The following is a 16,797-nucleotide window of genomic DNA, read 5'->3' as shown; positions in this document are numbered from 1 at the left end:
GCATGTTGCACTTTTTGTCACACTTTCACTGTTTGCCAATGGATGTAGGTTACAACAGGGTAACTGGTGCAGTCACCTGTCAGACGTTTGCCATTTCTGTAACTTTTTGGTCACTTAGACGCTCTTATCCAGAGCGACTTACAGGAGCAATTAGGGTTAAGTGCCTTGCTCAAGTGTACATCGCCAGTAAAAAAAAAAAAAAAATCTAGTCAGCTCTGGGATTCGACCCAGCAACCTTTCGGTTACTGTCCCAACCTCTTAACTGCTAGGCTACCTGCTGCCCCATTTCTTAGTAAAATCGTATTTTTACTTGTACTTTGTATGTATCACCAAATCAATGTTTACCATTTCAAAGCTGTGTGCATGTATTTTCATTTCACCCTTTTTCATTTCTTCATTAATATGCATGACAAGTTTATAAATGGGCTTTTGAAGTAAAGCTTTAATTCCATAAATATCATACTTACAATATTGTATATTTCAGGCATCACATATGGAACCAGCATGTCATAAGTTTTTAATTAATTTCATAAAAAAGAAAAGTTAAAGAACAAAGTATAAAAAAATATACAGCTACAATAAAACAAATGGAATTGATTTTCCTATGAATGGGAAAATATATTAGAAATGTCTAAGATATTGTAGCTATATATTATGTGTTGTACAGGCAATGAACTGCAAAAGAAATACCGTAAGGCTGGCTTTACTACTCGGGTTTTAAAAATGTTCAAACAGGCATAGAAATTAAACATTCATGTAAACATGCTTGGTGAGTAAAATCCTTGTAATCTAATGAGGAAGTTACATCCTCGATCCACATTCATGTTTACTGTGTCTGACAGGAAGCTGAAAAAGCAGGGTCTTCATTGCTGTCTTCATCAAAACATTTTTATTGCTCTTTTCTTCCTTTTTTCTTTGCCAGTTTATTGGCAGCACCTTTACTCTGTTTGAAAGAATATAGTTTTTCTCTTCCTCCAAAAATACAACACGCAAACCATTGTTGACCACAACCAACTAACTGCCCACAAACTCACTTACCTTTGCCACAGGTTTCTTGGGTTTCTTGAACTGTGCAGACTCTTAGAGAGAGAAAAATAAGCTATTATCGATATGTTAAATTAGTTAATTTATTGTTATTTATACCATAAAACGCATCCAGGTTTCATATGAAGAAAGTAAAAGAGATTGATGTGATTATCATTCCTTATTACCATCTTCAGAGGGAAAGTCATCTTCTTTGTATCTCTCATTGTCAGGATCCTGTGAATAATCAAACAAGACAGTAAATATCAGCAATCTACTGTGACTAAAACCTTGGCAGTTAGCACATTTCATTATTTGCATTGATCTAAGTGTGTAGAGAGAAGACTCCTGTCTTCAGATCAAACATGTTCAAGTTAGCCATTTTATTTGTGCTTTAGTTAAGAACAGCCCACCTGTGCACCGGTTGGCGCCAGGCCTGGCAGAGTCCTCTGCGTAGCCGCGGAGACCTGACTCTCCTTCAGGTAGTTCCCCTCTTGCAGCTTCTCCACACGGCCCTGCTCCGCCGCCACCCTCACCTTCAGGGCGTGGAAAGGGGTGTGCACCTCACCCACTCTGAAGTGCACCGCCATACCCTCGAACCACAGGTTGTCGTTCACCCCCTCCTTGAAACCTGGAGGCTCATAGTCAGCAGGGGTGACTGGGTAGAGAGGAAGGGGAAAAACTGAATAATTAATGATTGATTGACTGACTCACTGAACATCATGCTTCATGAGCTTTGTGAAGTCCTATTAAACAACTGCATAATGTAATACAACAAAGAGACATCGTATTTGACTAAAACTACAATGAATTTAATGAGAAGCATTTGCTTTCACAGCCAACTGGCTGTGGACTACACTAGTTCATTTAGCAGGCAAGATTTGCTTATAATTCCAGTGGCAATATTTTATAGTACTAACAATACAATTGAACATAGCTGATTAAAATGGAAAGGATGTTTTTCCCCAAACAATTTGAGGGAGTGCGCACATGCGGCCATTCTGTGTTGAGCAGTTAAAGAAACAGGTCCTCCTATATGCTTAAAAGTTATTTATGCAACTTTAGTTGTTCTACAAACCTTAGGCTATATGTTTGATTTCTAATACATTCTAGCATGCTGACCACACCGCTTGCGTCGTGCGCGCATTGCAAAATAAATGTATACATACATGTTATTCAATCATTGCACCCAGACTGCTCGCGTATGTCAACGTGCGTCTCCTTAGTCAGGCGCTAAAATAGAACTTGGTTCTATTTGTGACGTGTGACGCACTGCAAGTCGGCATTCAACACCATAGTACCCTCCAAGCTCGTCATCAAGCTCGAGACCCTGGGTCTCGACCCCGCCCTGTGCAACTGGGTACTGGACTTCCTGACGGGCCGCCCCCAGGTGGTGAGGGTAGGCAACAACATCTCCTCCCCGCTGATCCTCAACACAGGGGCCCCACAAGGGTGCGTTCTGAGCCCTCTCCTGTACTCCCTGTTCACCCACGACTGCGTGGCCACGCACGCCTCCAACTCAATCATCAAGTTTGCGGACGACACAACAGTGGTAGGCTTGATTACCAACAACGACGAGACGGCCTACAGGGAGGAGGTGAGGGCCCTTGGAGTGTGGTGTCAGGAAAATAACCTCACACTCAACGTCAACAAAACTAAGGAGATGATTGTGGACTTCAGGAAACAGCAGAGGGAACACCCCCTATCCACATCGATGGAACAGTAGTGGAGAGGGTAGCTAGTTTTAAGTTCCTCGGCATACACATCACAGACAAACTGAATTGGTCCACTCACACTGACAGCGTCGTGAAGAAGGCGCAGCAGCGCCTATTCAACCTCAGGAGGCTGAAGAAATTCGGCTTGTCACCAAAAGCACTCACAAACTTCTACAGATGCACAATCGAGAGCATCCTGGCGGGCTGTATCACCGCCTGGTACGGCAACTGCTCCGCCCTCAACCGTAAGGCTCTCCAGAGGGTAGTGAGGACTGCACAACGCATCACCGGGGCAAACTACCTGCCCTCCAGGACACCTACACCACCCGTTGTTACAGGAAGGCCATAAAGATCATCAAGGACATCAACCACCCGAACCACTGCCTGTTCACCCCGCTATCATCCAGAAGGCGAGGTCAGTACAGGTGCATCAAAGCTGGGACCGAGAGACTGAAAAACAGCTTCTATCTCAAGGCCATCAGACTGTTAAATAGCCACCACTAACATTGAGTGGCTGCTGCCAACACACTGTCATTGACACTGACCCAACTCCAGCCATTTTAATAATGGGAATTGATGGGAAATGATGTAAATATATCACTAGCCACTTTAAACAATGCTACCTTATATAATGTTACTTACCCTACATTATTCATCTCATATGCATATGTATATACTGTACTCTACAACATCGACTGCATCCTTATGTAACACATGTATCACTAGCCACTTTAACTATGCCACTTTGTTTACTTTGTCTACACACTCATCTCATATGTATATACTGTACTCGATACCATCTACTGTATGCTGCTCTGTACCATCACTCATTCATATATCCTTATGTACATGTTCCTTATCCCCTTACACTGTGTATAAGACAGTAGTTTTGGAATTGTTAGTTAGATTACTTGTTGGTTATCACTGCATTGTCGGAACTAGAAGCACAAGCATTTCGCTACACTCGCATTAACATCTGCTAACCATGTGTATGTGACAAATAAAATTTGATTTGATTTTTGATTTGAAGTCCCGCCTCTCCCATCTCATTGGTTTTAAGGAGCATATTCCCACGTGGGTGATTGAAAGACGAACTGAGGTCAACACTCCAGTCCAGTTGTTGGTGGTAATGCACCTTAAAGTTGGTTGCCAACTGTCATATAAAGTCCAAAGAAGAAGAATCCTGAAGGAAGAAATTACTAGAAACTAACTCTGTTTAACCTTTTATCTGTGGATGAATTGTTGAAGTAGAGTAACTTGTCCATTTCAGGTAAAATAACAACCCAATGTTTATGTCCCAGGACAAATTAGTTAGAAACAGCTAGCTAGCTAAATTGCCATAAATGTTTAATGCTTTTCAACCTATCCCCAAATTAATACAGTTGGTTCAGAGTTTGTTTTTATATTTCAACCTGTGTCCTGATAACGTGTGGGGTGGACAATATCAACATGCGCGCAAGCAAGTGTTTTGGTCAGCATGTAAGGCTGCATGATGCGACAAATTATTATTTGAAAAAAGTTGCATGAAAGGGAAGTGCTCTGCTCTGTTTCTTGCGCAGGCAGCACACACTTCATCAGTCTCTCATCAGTCTCTCATTCCAGCGCTGTCAGGGTTTAGCTGGGATAGGCCATCATTGTAAATAAGAATTTGTTCATAACTGACTTGCCTGGTTAAATAAAGGTTAAATAGAGGCTCTGTAGTCTATGGGCTGGCTCCCCAAACATGTTCCAGGTGTCTTGGGCCTATATAAGCTATGTTTGGAGTTATTTGGCCACTTCAGTTGTGATACAAAACTTAGCAAAACATACAGTGCCTTCGGGAAAGTATTCAGACCCCTTGACTTTTTCCACATTTTGTTAAATTACAGCCATATTTTTAAATTACAGCCTTTCCCTCTGGAATCGACACAAAGTGAAAACAGGTTTTTAGAAATTGAGCTCAGGTGCATCCTGTTTCTATTGACCATCCTTGACATGTTTCTACAACTTGATTGGAGTCCACCTGTGGTAAATTCAATTGGACATGATTTGGAAAGGCACACACCTGTCTATATAAGGTCCCACAGTTGACAGTCCATTTCAGAGCAAAAACCAAACCATTGGGTTGAAGGAATTGTCCGTAGAGCTCCGATACAGATTGTGTCGAGGCATAGATCTGGGGAAGGGTATCAAAAAATGTCTACAGCATTGAAGGTTCCCAAGAACACAGTGGCCTCTATCATTCTTAAATGGAAGAAGTTTGGAACCACCAAGACTCTTCCTAGAGCTGGCCCGCCCGGCCAAATTGAGCAATAGGGGTAGAAGGGCCTTGGTCAGGGAGGTGACCAAAAACCTGATGGTCTCTCAGACAGAGCTCTAGAGTTCCTCTGTGGAGATGGGAGAACTGTCCAGAAGGAAAACTATCTCTGCAGCACTCCACCAATCAGGCCTTTGTGGTAGAGTGGCCAGACGGAAGCCACTCCTCAGTAAAAGGCACCTAAAGACTCAGACCATGTGAAATAAGATGCTCTGGTCTAGCGAAACCAAGATTGAACTCTTTGGACTGAATGCCGAGCGTCACGTCTGGATAAAGCCTGGCACCATCCCTACGGTGAAAATTGATGGTGGCAGCATCATGCTGTGGAGATGTTTTTCAGCTGCAGGGACTGGGAGACTAGTCAAGATTGAGGCAAAGATAAATAGAGCCAAGTACAGAGAGATCCTTGATGAAAACCTGCTCCAGCTCACCTTCCAACAGGACAACGGCCCTAAGCACACAGCCAAGACAATGCAGGAGTGGCTTCGGGACAAGTCTCTGAATGTCCTTGAGTGGCCCAACCAGAGCCCGGACTTGAACCTGATCGAACATCTCTGGAGAGACCTGAAATTAGCTGTGCAGCAACACTCCCCATCTAACCCGACAGAGTTTGAGAGGATCTGCAGAGAAGATTGGGTGAAACTCCCACAAATACAGGTGTGCCAAGCTTGTAGTGTCATACCCAAGAAGACTTGAGACTGTAATCACTGCCAAAGGTGCTTCAACAAAGCACTGAGTAAAGGGTCTGAATACATTTGTGATATTTCAGTTATAAATTAGCAAAAATGCTTTTTTAAAGAAAAAGTTTAATCAATTTAAGAATAAGACTGTAACGTAAACAAAATGTAGAAAACGTCAAGGGGTCTGAATACTTTCTGAAGGCACTGTATAAGCCTATGGGCTAGGCTACAGGGTGCATCATTCACAAGTGATAATATTCTTACCATTCAGACTATTTTCAATTTAATCTTGTCTTTACATATACTAAATAATGTGTGTAAAAGTAGTTTTGATTTAGAATGGGCCATTATCATGCACCTGTCGGAACAGGGGCAAGGTTAAAAAAAGAATACATATGTCATCTGTATGCACTTGAAAAGCAAATGGGAGTACGTTTTTCCAGTGGTTAATTTTCAGGCCAGCCAGGTAGGCTACTTTTATCGTAAAGCGAAGCAATGTGCTTAATATTTAGAAAGTTGGGAAATACATACAGTAGGCCGAGCCTATAGAAAGCTCAAGAGATCTTCCTATTTTTAATAATAGAGGCCATCATAACTCAGTTCTCTCACGCAATTGCATTGCCTATACAAATGTTGCGCCACAGGAACATTTATTTTATTCCATGCATTAACCAGCTATGAGGCGCTGGCGCTCACTGCGCAACAGGTGATCCTTTTCCGCTCAAACTCAATGCCAGGGCTCTCATGAGAAGCAATTTTGCTACATTACAAGCATTACAAGCATTTCACTACACCCGCAGACAAGCATTTCACTACACCCGCAGACAAGCATTTCGCTACACTTACTCGCAGACAAGCATTTCGCTACACCCGCAGACAAGCAATTCGCTACACCCACAAGAACATCTGCTAAATATGTGTATGTGACCAATAAAATTTGATTTGATTAAGTGTTTGTTTTGATTTTCGAATGCATTTGCATTGATGTCAGAGTGATTAGTGGGACACTAGAATGCTGAGTACCGAATATTAACAACTGGCCATTAGCAAGTTTGGTAGGCTACTAATGACCATCAGCACACAGTTTTGGAGAAACCTAGTTACTGTGACTCATGGTCACATGGAATTTGACTGCAATCATGACTCCTGACTGCCGGTCCCTTACTGTCAACAAAAACAAAGGGATTTGCCTTACTGTCATCAAAGTAGTAGAGCTTCATGGTGAGGCAGACATCATTGGGGAGCACGTCCAAGTTCTGCATGAGGAGAAACAGCTTCCTGATCAAGAGGACAGAGGCCTTCTTGGTATCCTCCATCGTGATCTGCATCTCCACATTCTGGTTTCTGGGGATTCAAAAGGAGATCAGATATTTACCTTAGGCTGAATCAAAGCTTAAATGAGAAGATTGAAGCCACAAATTCACCTCAGAATGTCCATCTGTGGTCCTTTGTCTGTGTATGTGAACTTGAACTGGTATGACTCGATGATGCACTAATTGAGGGAGAAGCAACCATTAACATTTTAGAAGCAATGGAACTTCAGGGAACTTAGGTCTGTGTGTGTGTGTGAAGGGTTTTAAGGAGTGAGAACTTACGTTGGGATTATCTGGATTGGTGCAGACCTGCATATCATATTATACAAATTATAAAGCTTCCATTTCATTGAAATAGTGAGACCATTTTTAAATACAACAGTTGAGGACAAAATGTGTATTTAGAAAAGATACATTGATGCCTAGATTCACCTACCCCAATGAACACAACCTGAAGCTGGAAAAAGATAAGAAAATAGCCACAAATTGTCTGTTAAAACAAAACAAAATGATGAAACACATTTAAAAGAACCATAAGGTCCTGTACTTACATATCCTCTCTCTAATGCGTCGAAGCACCCCATCAGCCTTCAAAATAATAATTTCATGTCAGAATATGACCACCATCAAATGTAATTTGAGTGTTGTCTGACGTGGGAAGCTGCTGTTTTGTATGAACTGGAAATATGTCTGTCCTGCAAAATAATGTACTTACCACTTTACAATTTTGCAGACACCAGGTGTTGTGCAGTCTTCTCGTAAAACTTTGATGCATAAATCTGGTGGATACATAAAAACAGTTGCTGAAAAAGACACTATTATAAAGACAGTATTATTTTTGGTTGTGTGGTGAGTGGTGACACAATTAACGTTATGCATGTGCTTGTTTACAACATTTTTAAACAACATGTCTTTGAAAAATAACCTTAACTGCCCTCACATCACCTTCTAGATATCGAGATCTGTAGGCGTCCTCAGGGAATATTCCTCTGAGATATGTGATGGAAGAAACGGCGAGGGCCATCATTCGCTTCACAAAGACCAGGGACTTTTCTTCAGTTTTCAGTTCGTTTTGAAATAAACTGGTCCACTACAGAGGGGGAAAATCATTTCCGAATCTGGTGGGATGTTCAATGACAGTGCAGTTCTCATGCAAGACCACTTGAGTACGCCAGATGACAGAACTGACGTAAAATAGCTAACTATGCCAGCTAATATCATTGCAGATTGAAAGTACGTTTTCTCCGTTTCACCGAGTGAAACGTATATTAGTTTCGATATACATTTACACAAGCTCATATTAATCAAGTGTTCCGTTGTCATACCTCTGCTGTCTCCTGTTTTTTTGGCCTACTACACATCTTTCCAGCTGCCATCGTGAACGTTGTTGGTTTTGTCGTTAGCTAATTTCCAGTAGCTAGCGACCTAACTTTACAGTACTGTCAATTATTTAAAAAGTATGTATATATTGTTAAAATAAGTGTTTATAGGTAGCTAACGTTCATCTGATATACTTTTGTCATAGACAAAACCACTAGGTAGTTAGCGTACCTACCCCCTTGTTCAACCTGAGGTAAAAAGTACCGCGAGACCGAGTTTAACTGCACTCTTTTTTTCCTAACGTAGAATAGTGTGTATACATACAAGTACACAAATAGACAATGATAACATATGCTAGGGGGTACAACAAATTACAGATTATACAAAGACCAAAAAAACACACACACATATTTATTGTTTTAACAGCTTTCTTATTAGAATAATGTTGAATGGTCTAAATGTACTACTCGAATTCCTTATAGAAAACACGGAAGGGTGTTTTTTATCAGTGAATTTACATTTATGAATATGACATTTTTACATTAGCACAATTACATTTACGATGTTAAATGGTTTTTCTTTATCTTTGGTTAAGGAGACAGAGCAGCACATTCTCCCATAAAAAAACAAAAGTCATCAAGAATATTAACAATTATAAAACTGAATATCTTTCCATAATTATTTTACATGTAGACAATGGCAAAATAAATGCGAAACTGTTTCTCGATGCTCAACACAAAAAGTACAATCAATGTCTTTTTTGATTTTCTTCAGGTAATGAATGATTCACAGGGTAATACTTATGGATCATTCTGAAAGAGACCTCTTTGACCTTGTTAACAAGCATGTGTGGTAATAACCAGACTTTTTCCCAACAGATATTAGTGACCAATGTATTCCAGTAACTTGTGACATAAGGAATGGATGCAATATCCCTTTGAAAAAAGCACGTATAGATCTGTTGTTCTGAGGGAGCAAGGAGAAACATATTTTCCCTATTGGAGAGTCAACTGGATTAAGCGAGGGTAGGTGAAGAAGGTGAGGTCTGGCTACACCTCTAAATAACACGAGAGTTCCAGATGGAATAGCATCAAAGACTATGGCGAACTCTAGGTGTTACAGGGATATTGTAACGAGATAAAAATTCCTCATAATTGAGTAACAATCCTTCTGCATTAAAATGTTGACTCACCAGGAGGATATGATTATTGAACCAGTTCTTAAAAATTCAAGACTTGTTTCTATACAAAATGTCCTTATAGTTCCAAATGAAATACCTATGTGGGGGAAATTATGTTTATATATTAATGATCACGCTAAGAATACTTGTCTATGAAAAGCAGATAATTTTGCAGGAATCTTATCAATGTTATAGTTACAAAGTAACATCAAATTGAGGCCACGTTAACTGCAGTTGTGATGTGCAGTTCTCAAACGATTTGTTCTTTTTGAACGACTCTTTTTACTGACTCGAGTCATGATTCATTTTTCCGAGTGACTTGTTCATTTTAGTTGTTCATTTGGCTAGTCCTGGCCGCAATAAATCCTACATGATTAAACCGGAAGGAACCCACATATGAATATACGTACAGTATGTGAACATGAGTAGATTACCTTGAAATCAACGGTCGGACATCTTGGACGCAGTTTTACAAAAAAAATATATGTTTTTTTCAAATTCATCCATTTTATATTTCATTTTCATCATAAAAAGTAATACAGCACGTAATTAAAAAACGTGTTTAGTGTATTATTATTATAAAGCATGGCAAGAAAAAAACATTAAAAGTTTTTATTTATAAGATGAAATGACATTGAGTTGTAAATAAAGAGACAAAAAGCTAACTGAGTTTTTGCCACAAGTTTTGTCCTGTAAAGCTTCTGTTCCTCATTTCAGACTATCCCATCTGTGGCCTAAAGGCAAAAACGAATGTCCACCTCAGATGTTACAAAAATGATACAGCAGAATAAAATAGGCCGACATCAATGACACTAAGATAAGAGTAACTAAAATATAAAACATCTCCAAGCTATACGTTAATATAATCTTCATAGTTTGGTCATAATAATTTCCACTCTACCCAAACACATGATATAAGGGGATGCTGAAGATGTTGTTCTACAGTTCTCAGGCACAGAGGTAGGCTACTGCTCTTCACCATTGTTCTCTTGAAATGTACTGTAATTCTAGCTGTCCTACAGCAGGCTTCAGACATGTGTCGTCTTACTGCTGCTTGGAGAAGAAGTCTTTGCTCTTCTGCACGTCGGGCTTGATGGTGTCACTTCCTGGTTTCCAGCCGGCAGGACAGACTGAGAGGAAACACCAGAGAAGAAGTGTGAGTTTCAGAACAGTGCAGCATGATAAGCAAAACACACTTTGAACCTGAGCTTCTAACTTTTATACCCTCTGATGATATCTACTATCAGCCTATCATTCCCAGTCCATGCAAAACTGGGATGTTACCTCCAAAGGGAGAGTGGTAATAGTGACCTAATTGCTATTCACATAATGTATGTGACTGCTGATGGTACATAGTGAAATATGCAACCTGGACTCGGGTAACATACATTTTTTTTTTTTTAAATGAACCTTTATTTCACAAGGTACTTACCCTAGTAAAACTGACTACCCTACCGATCCTCGACTTTGGTGATGTCATCTACAAAATAGCTACCAATACTCTACTCAGCAAACTGGATGCAGTTTAACACAGTGCCATCCGTTTTGTTACTAAAGCACCTTATACCACCCACCACTGCGACCTGTATGCTCTAGTCGGCTGGCCCTCGCTACATATTCGTCACCAGACCCATTGGCTCCAGGTCATCTACAAGTCCATGCTAGGTAAAGCTCCGCCTTATCTCAGTTCACTGGTCACGATGGCAACACCCACCCGTAGCACGCACTCCAGCAGGTGTATCTCACTGATCATCCCTAAAGCCAACACCTCATTTGGCCGCCTTTCGTTCCAGTTCTCTGATGCCTGTGACTGGAACGAATTGCAAAAATCGCTGAAGTTGGAAACTTTTATCTCCCTCACCAACTTCAAACATCTGATATCTGAGCAGCTAACCGATCGCTGCAGCTGTACATAGTCACTCGGTAAATAGCCCACCCAATTTACATACCTCATCCCCATACTGTTTATATTTATTTACTTTTCTGCTCTTTTGCACACCAGTATTTCTACCTGTACATGACCATCTGATCATTTATCATTCCAGTGTTAATCTGCAAATTTGTAATTATTCGCCTACCTCCTCATGCCTTTTGCACACAATGTATATAGACTCTCTTTTATTTCTTTTTTTTCTACTGTGTTATTGACTTGTTAATTGTTTACTCCATGTGTAACTGTGTTGTCTGTTCACACTGCTATGCTTTATTTTGGCCAGGTCACAGTTGTAAATGAGAACTTGTTCTCAACTAGCCTACCTGGTTAAATAAAGGTGAAATAAAATAACAAATAAAAGGAAAGTCAATTAAGAACAAATTATTATTTACAATGACAGCCTACTCCAGCCAAACCAGGACGATGCCGGGCCAATTGTGCACTGCCCTATGGGACGCCCAATCGCAGCCAGGATGTGATACAGCCTGGATTTGAACCAGGTACTGAGATGCAGTGCCTTAGACCACTGCGCCACTTGGGAGAAATTGTTACAAATTTCAATTTGTTGTGGCTAATGTTAGCTAGGTTGCTAACGTTAGTTAGGTGGCTAATGTTAGCTAGGCCAGGGGTCAGGGTTAAGAGTTACGTAGGTTAAATGGTTTTGGTTAGAGGAAGGGTTAGCTAACATGCTAAGTAGTCGCAAAGTACCAAAAAAGTAGTAAGTAGTTGCTAAAGTTGTCCATGATGAGATTCGATCACGCAACCTTTGGGATGGTAGATGTTTGCGTTATACATAGGGCTGTGATGATACCAGTATCATGATGTTTTCCATGGCAAAAATGAAAACACAATGCACACCAAACTCTGGTCCTTTAAAAACCTGCAGTATGTAAAATGTTGTGTGCTATAGCTTGGAAAATAAATCAATGTGACTCTAGATGTCAACATAATGATTTTGTTTCCTACATTAGGGCTGTTTTCATAAATAAATTAAATACGCTTTGTGTTTTGTTTCCTTGCCACGATTAGTGACCACATTTAAAATACCCAAATGTGAGATAACATGATAGTTTTGCGGGACATTCGCGGGACAGTGTAGCCTACATGCAAAAAAACATTTGACAGCCGCCACCCCCAGACACACACACACAAATCCCACGCAAGGAGCAGTGCACATTTTTTATGTTCCAGGAGAGCAATTAAAATGACGTCATCGTTTCTCAGTTTGTACCGACAGATTTAGCCTATTGAATATCATTATAGAATATGCAGCAAATGCATTCTCCAATCTGCCTATGCCCACACATATTGTCTAAATGTAAAAAATATATTCTTAATACCCTCAAACACCAAGTTAGGCATACCTAATTTCAAAATAGGACATGGCATCATCATTGTCATTGTCAATAATAATTATTCACGTTTTAACAGTGAAATCTCCAAAACTTCGTCTGCATGCCAATAATTTGATCTCAATCAGTTTCATGGGAATATGCATTCAAGATCTTCTTGAATTACAGTTTCGTAAGCAAATTACAGCAGATGGTGTTAATTAACAAACAATTTAGCCTTCCTGTACTTTGTTCCAATCAAAGCAAAATCTGCCTATTTTTTGGGACTATTCAACTAACCATCTCCTAAGAAATTATGTGGTGTTTTTAGTGTAATAGTGAAGTTATACAATGCTATTATATTTGGTTATGTTATGAAGAATACTATTTAATCATTATGTGATCTTCCAAGACATTTATTCAGCTTTGATGTAACTTTACTAAACAAGCACCATTGTGAGAAGTGGTGGAGAAACTCCGGTGCGCTCTGAATCGAACAAGCAATTGAAGCGCACCCAGCCTACTCTATTGCCTCGCACATATTTTGGTGATGCAGAAACGAGAAATCACATGTGTGGCTGTTTTATGAAAATCTGGGAAACATTTCTGTTTGGTGAGTTTAGTAGTAGCAAATATGTTGAATGAGCAACTAATGAGTATGGAGAGCCTCACAGGTTTGACGAAATTACCTTATCTTTCAATCTAATACGGCTATTTACTTACTTCATCAGACCCACACTTTTTGTAAGTCGCAAGGCTATCATCTTGTCTTGCGCAGAATATGAGATTGGAGAAGTGTTTAACATCTCCAGTAGGCTACCAAATGCTTATGATATACTGTATATATTTTCATAAGCACAACGTGACTGCAAGACCGGTTGGAATGTTTGACTGAAATATGGGACAAATAAACCTTTTTTCCCCTAATGAGTTGTCGTTGAATTTGTTGATAAAATGCAGGACATGATTGTTTGGAAATGCGGGACTGTCCCGCACAATCCGGGACATGTGGTCCCCCTAACCACGATACTAACGAGTATTGTGATACTGGTATCATTAAGGCCCTATTTATACGCCCACCCATCCTCCCCGACCAATCACCCTCCTTTTGTTTTTGCCTCAAATAACCTTTTGTCTTATGTAACCATACCAGACATAACATATCATACTAACTTGGGTGTCTCAGATTTTTGTTTACTGTGTTACATCTAGTCTATGAGACCAGGATGAAATATGGCACTGCAACAAGTTGGGCTAATTCCATGCTGGATAAGGTGGCATGGTTTTTGGAGAAAAAAAAGTCAGCAGTCATGTACCTTCTCCGTGTTTGTCAGTGAACTGAAAGGCCTGCACCAGACGCAGGGTCTCGTCAACGGAGCGTCCTACCGGCAGATCGTTGATGGTGATCTGCCTCAAGATGCCCTTGTCGTCAATGATGAAGAGGCCCCTGAAAAAGCAAATAGGGAATAAATGGAGTGATTTTTTTCTAAACCTACAGGATCAGACGTATGTAACAGAGGTGGTTCGGTGAACAATGCTTGCGTGATATGTACCTTGCCTGAAACCTGATGACTTGTGTTAGCTACCCAAACCAATGCCTAGGTTTTAGCTTAGCAGGCTATTAACATAGTCTTGTGTTGTGCACGCTGGACCTTGTCGGTCAGAGACACTGAAGTTTGACCCTTGAACTTTTTCTGTTGTGAACCCACCTGTAGGCGATGCCCTCATCCTCCTTCAACACCCCGTAGTCCGTGGAGATGGAACGCAGTGTGTCGGCTACCAGAGGAATCTTCATCGCACCCAGACCACCCTGCTTACGAGGTGTGTTGGTCCTTTAAAAACACACACAGAGAGCGTAAGAGACTGTCTTTTTGTTTTGTCTGAGACCAAGCATCCCTGCAAGTCATGGTATGCAGACGGGACAGGGATAGTAGGAAAGGGGTTTCTGTGAGCATGGGGAATAACAGAACTGCAGTAGCTGCACTGTAACTTATTCTGTGTCACCTAGGGGCAAAAAAAAAATTCAAAGTGAAAAAGCCCCAAGTACCAAGCAAGATGGCAGAAGTGGGAATCGACAGAGGCACCAATGACCTCACAACCGATCTTCCTAAACTCCTCGGCAGCGTCACTGAAGGCGATGATCTCAGTGGGGCACACAAAGGTGAAGTCCAGCGGGTAGAAGAAGAACACCACATACTTCCCTGCAGGCAGGCAGCACAGGACACAAACACAAGATAGACACACTATTAGACACTTATTGAATTCCAATGGAGCCTGGAAGCAATTAATACATTCAGTGTGCATTCAAGGTAACTAATAGGTCATTACTGTAATAATAAACTGTAAAATCATGAAACCAGCCACAAATCCTAGCACACAGAACCAAAAAAATCCAGTTCAGTTTCAGAATAGAATGAAGCGTTGTAGTATGCCTACCAACCTCTGTAATCAGACATGCTGATGTCTTTGAACTGGCCGTCTGGCATCACTGCTTTGGCCGTGAAGCCAGGGGCCAGATGCCCGATGCGTGCTTTACCTGCAGCCATCTTCACTTTGCCTAGGGGAAAAAAACACTTTATTTGTTTCCTACTGTTTATTTTAAATGTATGTAGCTCTGTCCTTGACCTGTTCATTGTATATTATTGTTCTTTATTATGTCATGTTTTATGTAGACCCCAGGAAAGTTAGCTGCAGCCTTTGCAATAGCTAATGGGGATCCTAATAAAATAACAAATATGTATGCGTCAAATGTACAGTATAGCAACTTTAACTACTAAATGGCAGTACACAAAAACACTCTGTAAAATAACTGGACATGAAGGATAAACTGGAAAGCTCTTTCTCTATACATATGTACAATTTAAACTTGATCCCCCTGCTGCAGGAAAACTTTCAGTAACAACCCTTATAAAAAGAAAGGTCCAAAATAATTATAATTATAATCCACATAATAAGTATGCAAGATGATTTTTTGCTCCAAGATTTTTTTACTGCTGATTACAGATCGTACATCTGCAGATATTTTCAGCATTGAAGCTATAAATATAATGTGTACAGAACTGAAAGCAATATAAGGAAGACATAGATTCAAATGAAGAACTCACTTCTTTCATTTCCAACACCTAATCAACAGGTGTTTCCTCAATGAGCATTTATGGCTTTATTTTACATATCAATCAAAGAGTTCAACTGGTTGTTCTTGCCTGACAAAACTTCACTTTATCACGCACGCAGTTATTTTTCCTCAACGTGCATGTAGGCAAACTTGCTCTAGTGCAGACAATGTTCTCGAACAGGGCATTCGAATACTTGAGTTCACTGTTCAAGGTGAACTGACGCTCTGGCGCACTTTGGAATTTACTCAGCCAATAAACGCCCCGCGATTTAGCCGCGTAGGCCTGTGACAGTCCTCTTTTTAATAGGAATTTGATTGTAGTATACATTAATTAAATCCTATATGAAAATGTGTCGTTTGCTTTAACTTATTTCATAAAAAAATATTTATTACTGAACTAACTAAAAGTGAAAGCAAAACAGGATTGTTTCACAATGATATGAGTTTTTTTTCTCGACAGTGATTTTCCTCATCTGATTTTGTTGTCCAATATTCCATTGAACAAATGGTGTAGGCCACTAGACATCCTCCCCCAAAAAACGATTGTAAAAGCTAAACAGCATTTATTATGTCGTCAATGGAAATGTACAATAAATTGAAACACATTAAATTGCACACAAAGAAAATGAGAAGGCAATAAAAGTGTAACTAAGCAGTCATGGTATAACTAAGTTTTGACTTTCTTTTTTCCGTAACCGAAATAATTATTTTTCCCTACTTTTCAAGTTAAATTCAAAGCGTACAATACACAAACCTCTACTTCGGTCCCACTGCGGCAGCTTGAGACGAGGAGTGCAAAGAATGAGAAGAATCGCTTGAAAATATATACGGCAGCTCAAATTCTCGCGATGTTATAACACTGGCTATGGCCACAGCGCAGTCATTCAGTTG

General features: G+C 40.2%; 2 protein-coding genes across 3 annotated transcripts; both read right to left on the bottom strand.

The window, feature by feature from the left end:
• Positions 1-17: 17 nt before the first annotated feature.
• On the bottom strand, positions 18-9,985 carry zte38 (zebrafish testis-expressed 38). Of its 2 annotated transcripts, none has more exons than XM_046321332.1 (12): positions 8,353-9,985; positions 7,973-8,145; positions 7,743-7,806; positions 7,579-7,615; positions 7,464-7,484; positions 7,310-7,336; positions 7,139-7,206; positions 6,910-7,058; positions 1,437-1,681; positions 1,212-1,260; positions 1,039-1,079; positions 18-943 (listed from the first exon to the last, which is right to left on the bottom strand). In XM_046321332.1, exons 2-12 carry the CDS (start codon positions 8,052-8,054, stop codon positions 890-892), a joined length of 837 nt encoding a protein of 278 aa, XP_046177288.1. In that variant the 5' UTR covers positions 8,055-8,145; positions 8,353-9,985; the 3' UTR covers positions 18-889. The 2 variants fall into 2 exon arrangements, with proteins under 2 accessions (XP_046177288.1, XP_046177285.1); XM_046321329.1 differs by having other exon boundaries at positions 22-943; positions 7,973-8,117.
• Positions 9,986-10,124: 139 nt separating this feature from the next.
• Positions 10,125-16,797, bottom strand: LOC124009504 (peroxiredoxin). The gene is made up of 6 exons (XM_046321334.1): positions 16,661-16,797; positions 15,232-15,348; positions 14,839-14,992; positions 14,501-14,623; positions 14,108-14,238; positions 10,125-10,657 (listed from the first exon to the last, which is right to left on the bottom strand). The coding sequence occupies exons 2-6, from the start codon at positions 15,335-15,337 to the stop codon at positions 10,572-10,574; spliced, it is 600 nt and encodes a 199-aa protein (XP_046177290.1). The 5' UTR covers positions 15,338-15,348; positions 16,661-16,797; the 3' UTR covers positions 10,125-10,571.

This window comes from Oncorhynchus gorbuscha, linkage group LG22, assembly GCF_021184085.1.
Source record: "Oncorhynchus gorbuscha isolate QuinsamMale2020 ecotype Even-year linkage group LG22, OgorEven_v1.0, whole genome shotgun sequence".
In the NCBI taxonomy this organism is placed as follows: domain Eukaryota; kingdom Metazoa; phylum Chordata; class Actinopteri; order Salmoniformes; family Salmonidae; genus Oncorhynchus; species Oncorhynchus gorbuscha.
This window is presented reverse-complemented; position numbering and strand designations above follow the sequence as displayed.

Bases quoted from the DNA above. Each gene is read 5' to 3' on its own strand.
- LOC124009504 (XM_046321334.1), bottom strand. From the start codon at position 15,337: ATGGCTGCAGGTAAAGCACGCATCGGGCATCTGGCCCCTGGCTTCACG. The intron at 14,624-14,838 runs GTACTTGGGGCT...GTGTTTTTAAAG, and splicing joins CACTTCTGCCATCTTGCTTG to GACCAACACACCTCGTAAGC. The intron at 14,239-14,500 runs GTGGGTTCACAA...TTGCTTTTTCAG, and splicing joins GATGAGGGCATCGCCTACAG to GGGCCTCTTCATCATTGACG.
- zte38 (XM_046321329.1), bottom strand. From the start codon at position 8,403: ATGGCAGCTGGAAAGATGTGTAGTAGGCCAAAAAAACAGGAGACAGCA. The intron at 7,337-7,463 runs GTAGGTGAATCT...TATGATATGCAG, and splicing joins TTCAGGTTGTGTTCATTGGG to GTCTGCACCAATCCAGATAA. The intron at 1,682-6,909 runs GTAAGGCAAATC...CTCTCTACCCAG, and splicing joins GCTCTACTACTTTGATGACA to TCACCCCTGCTGACTATGAG.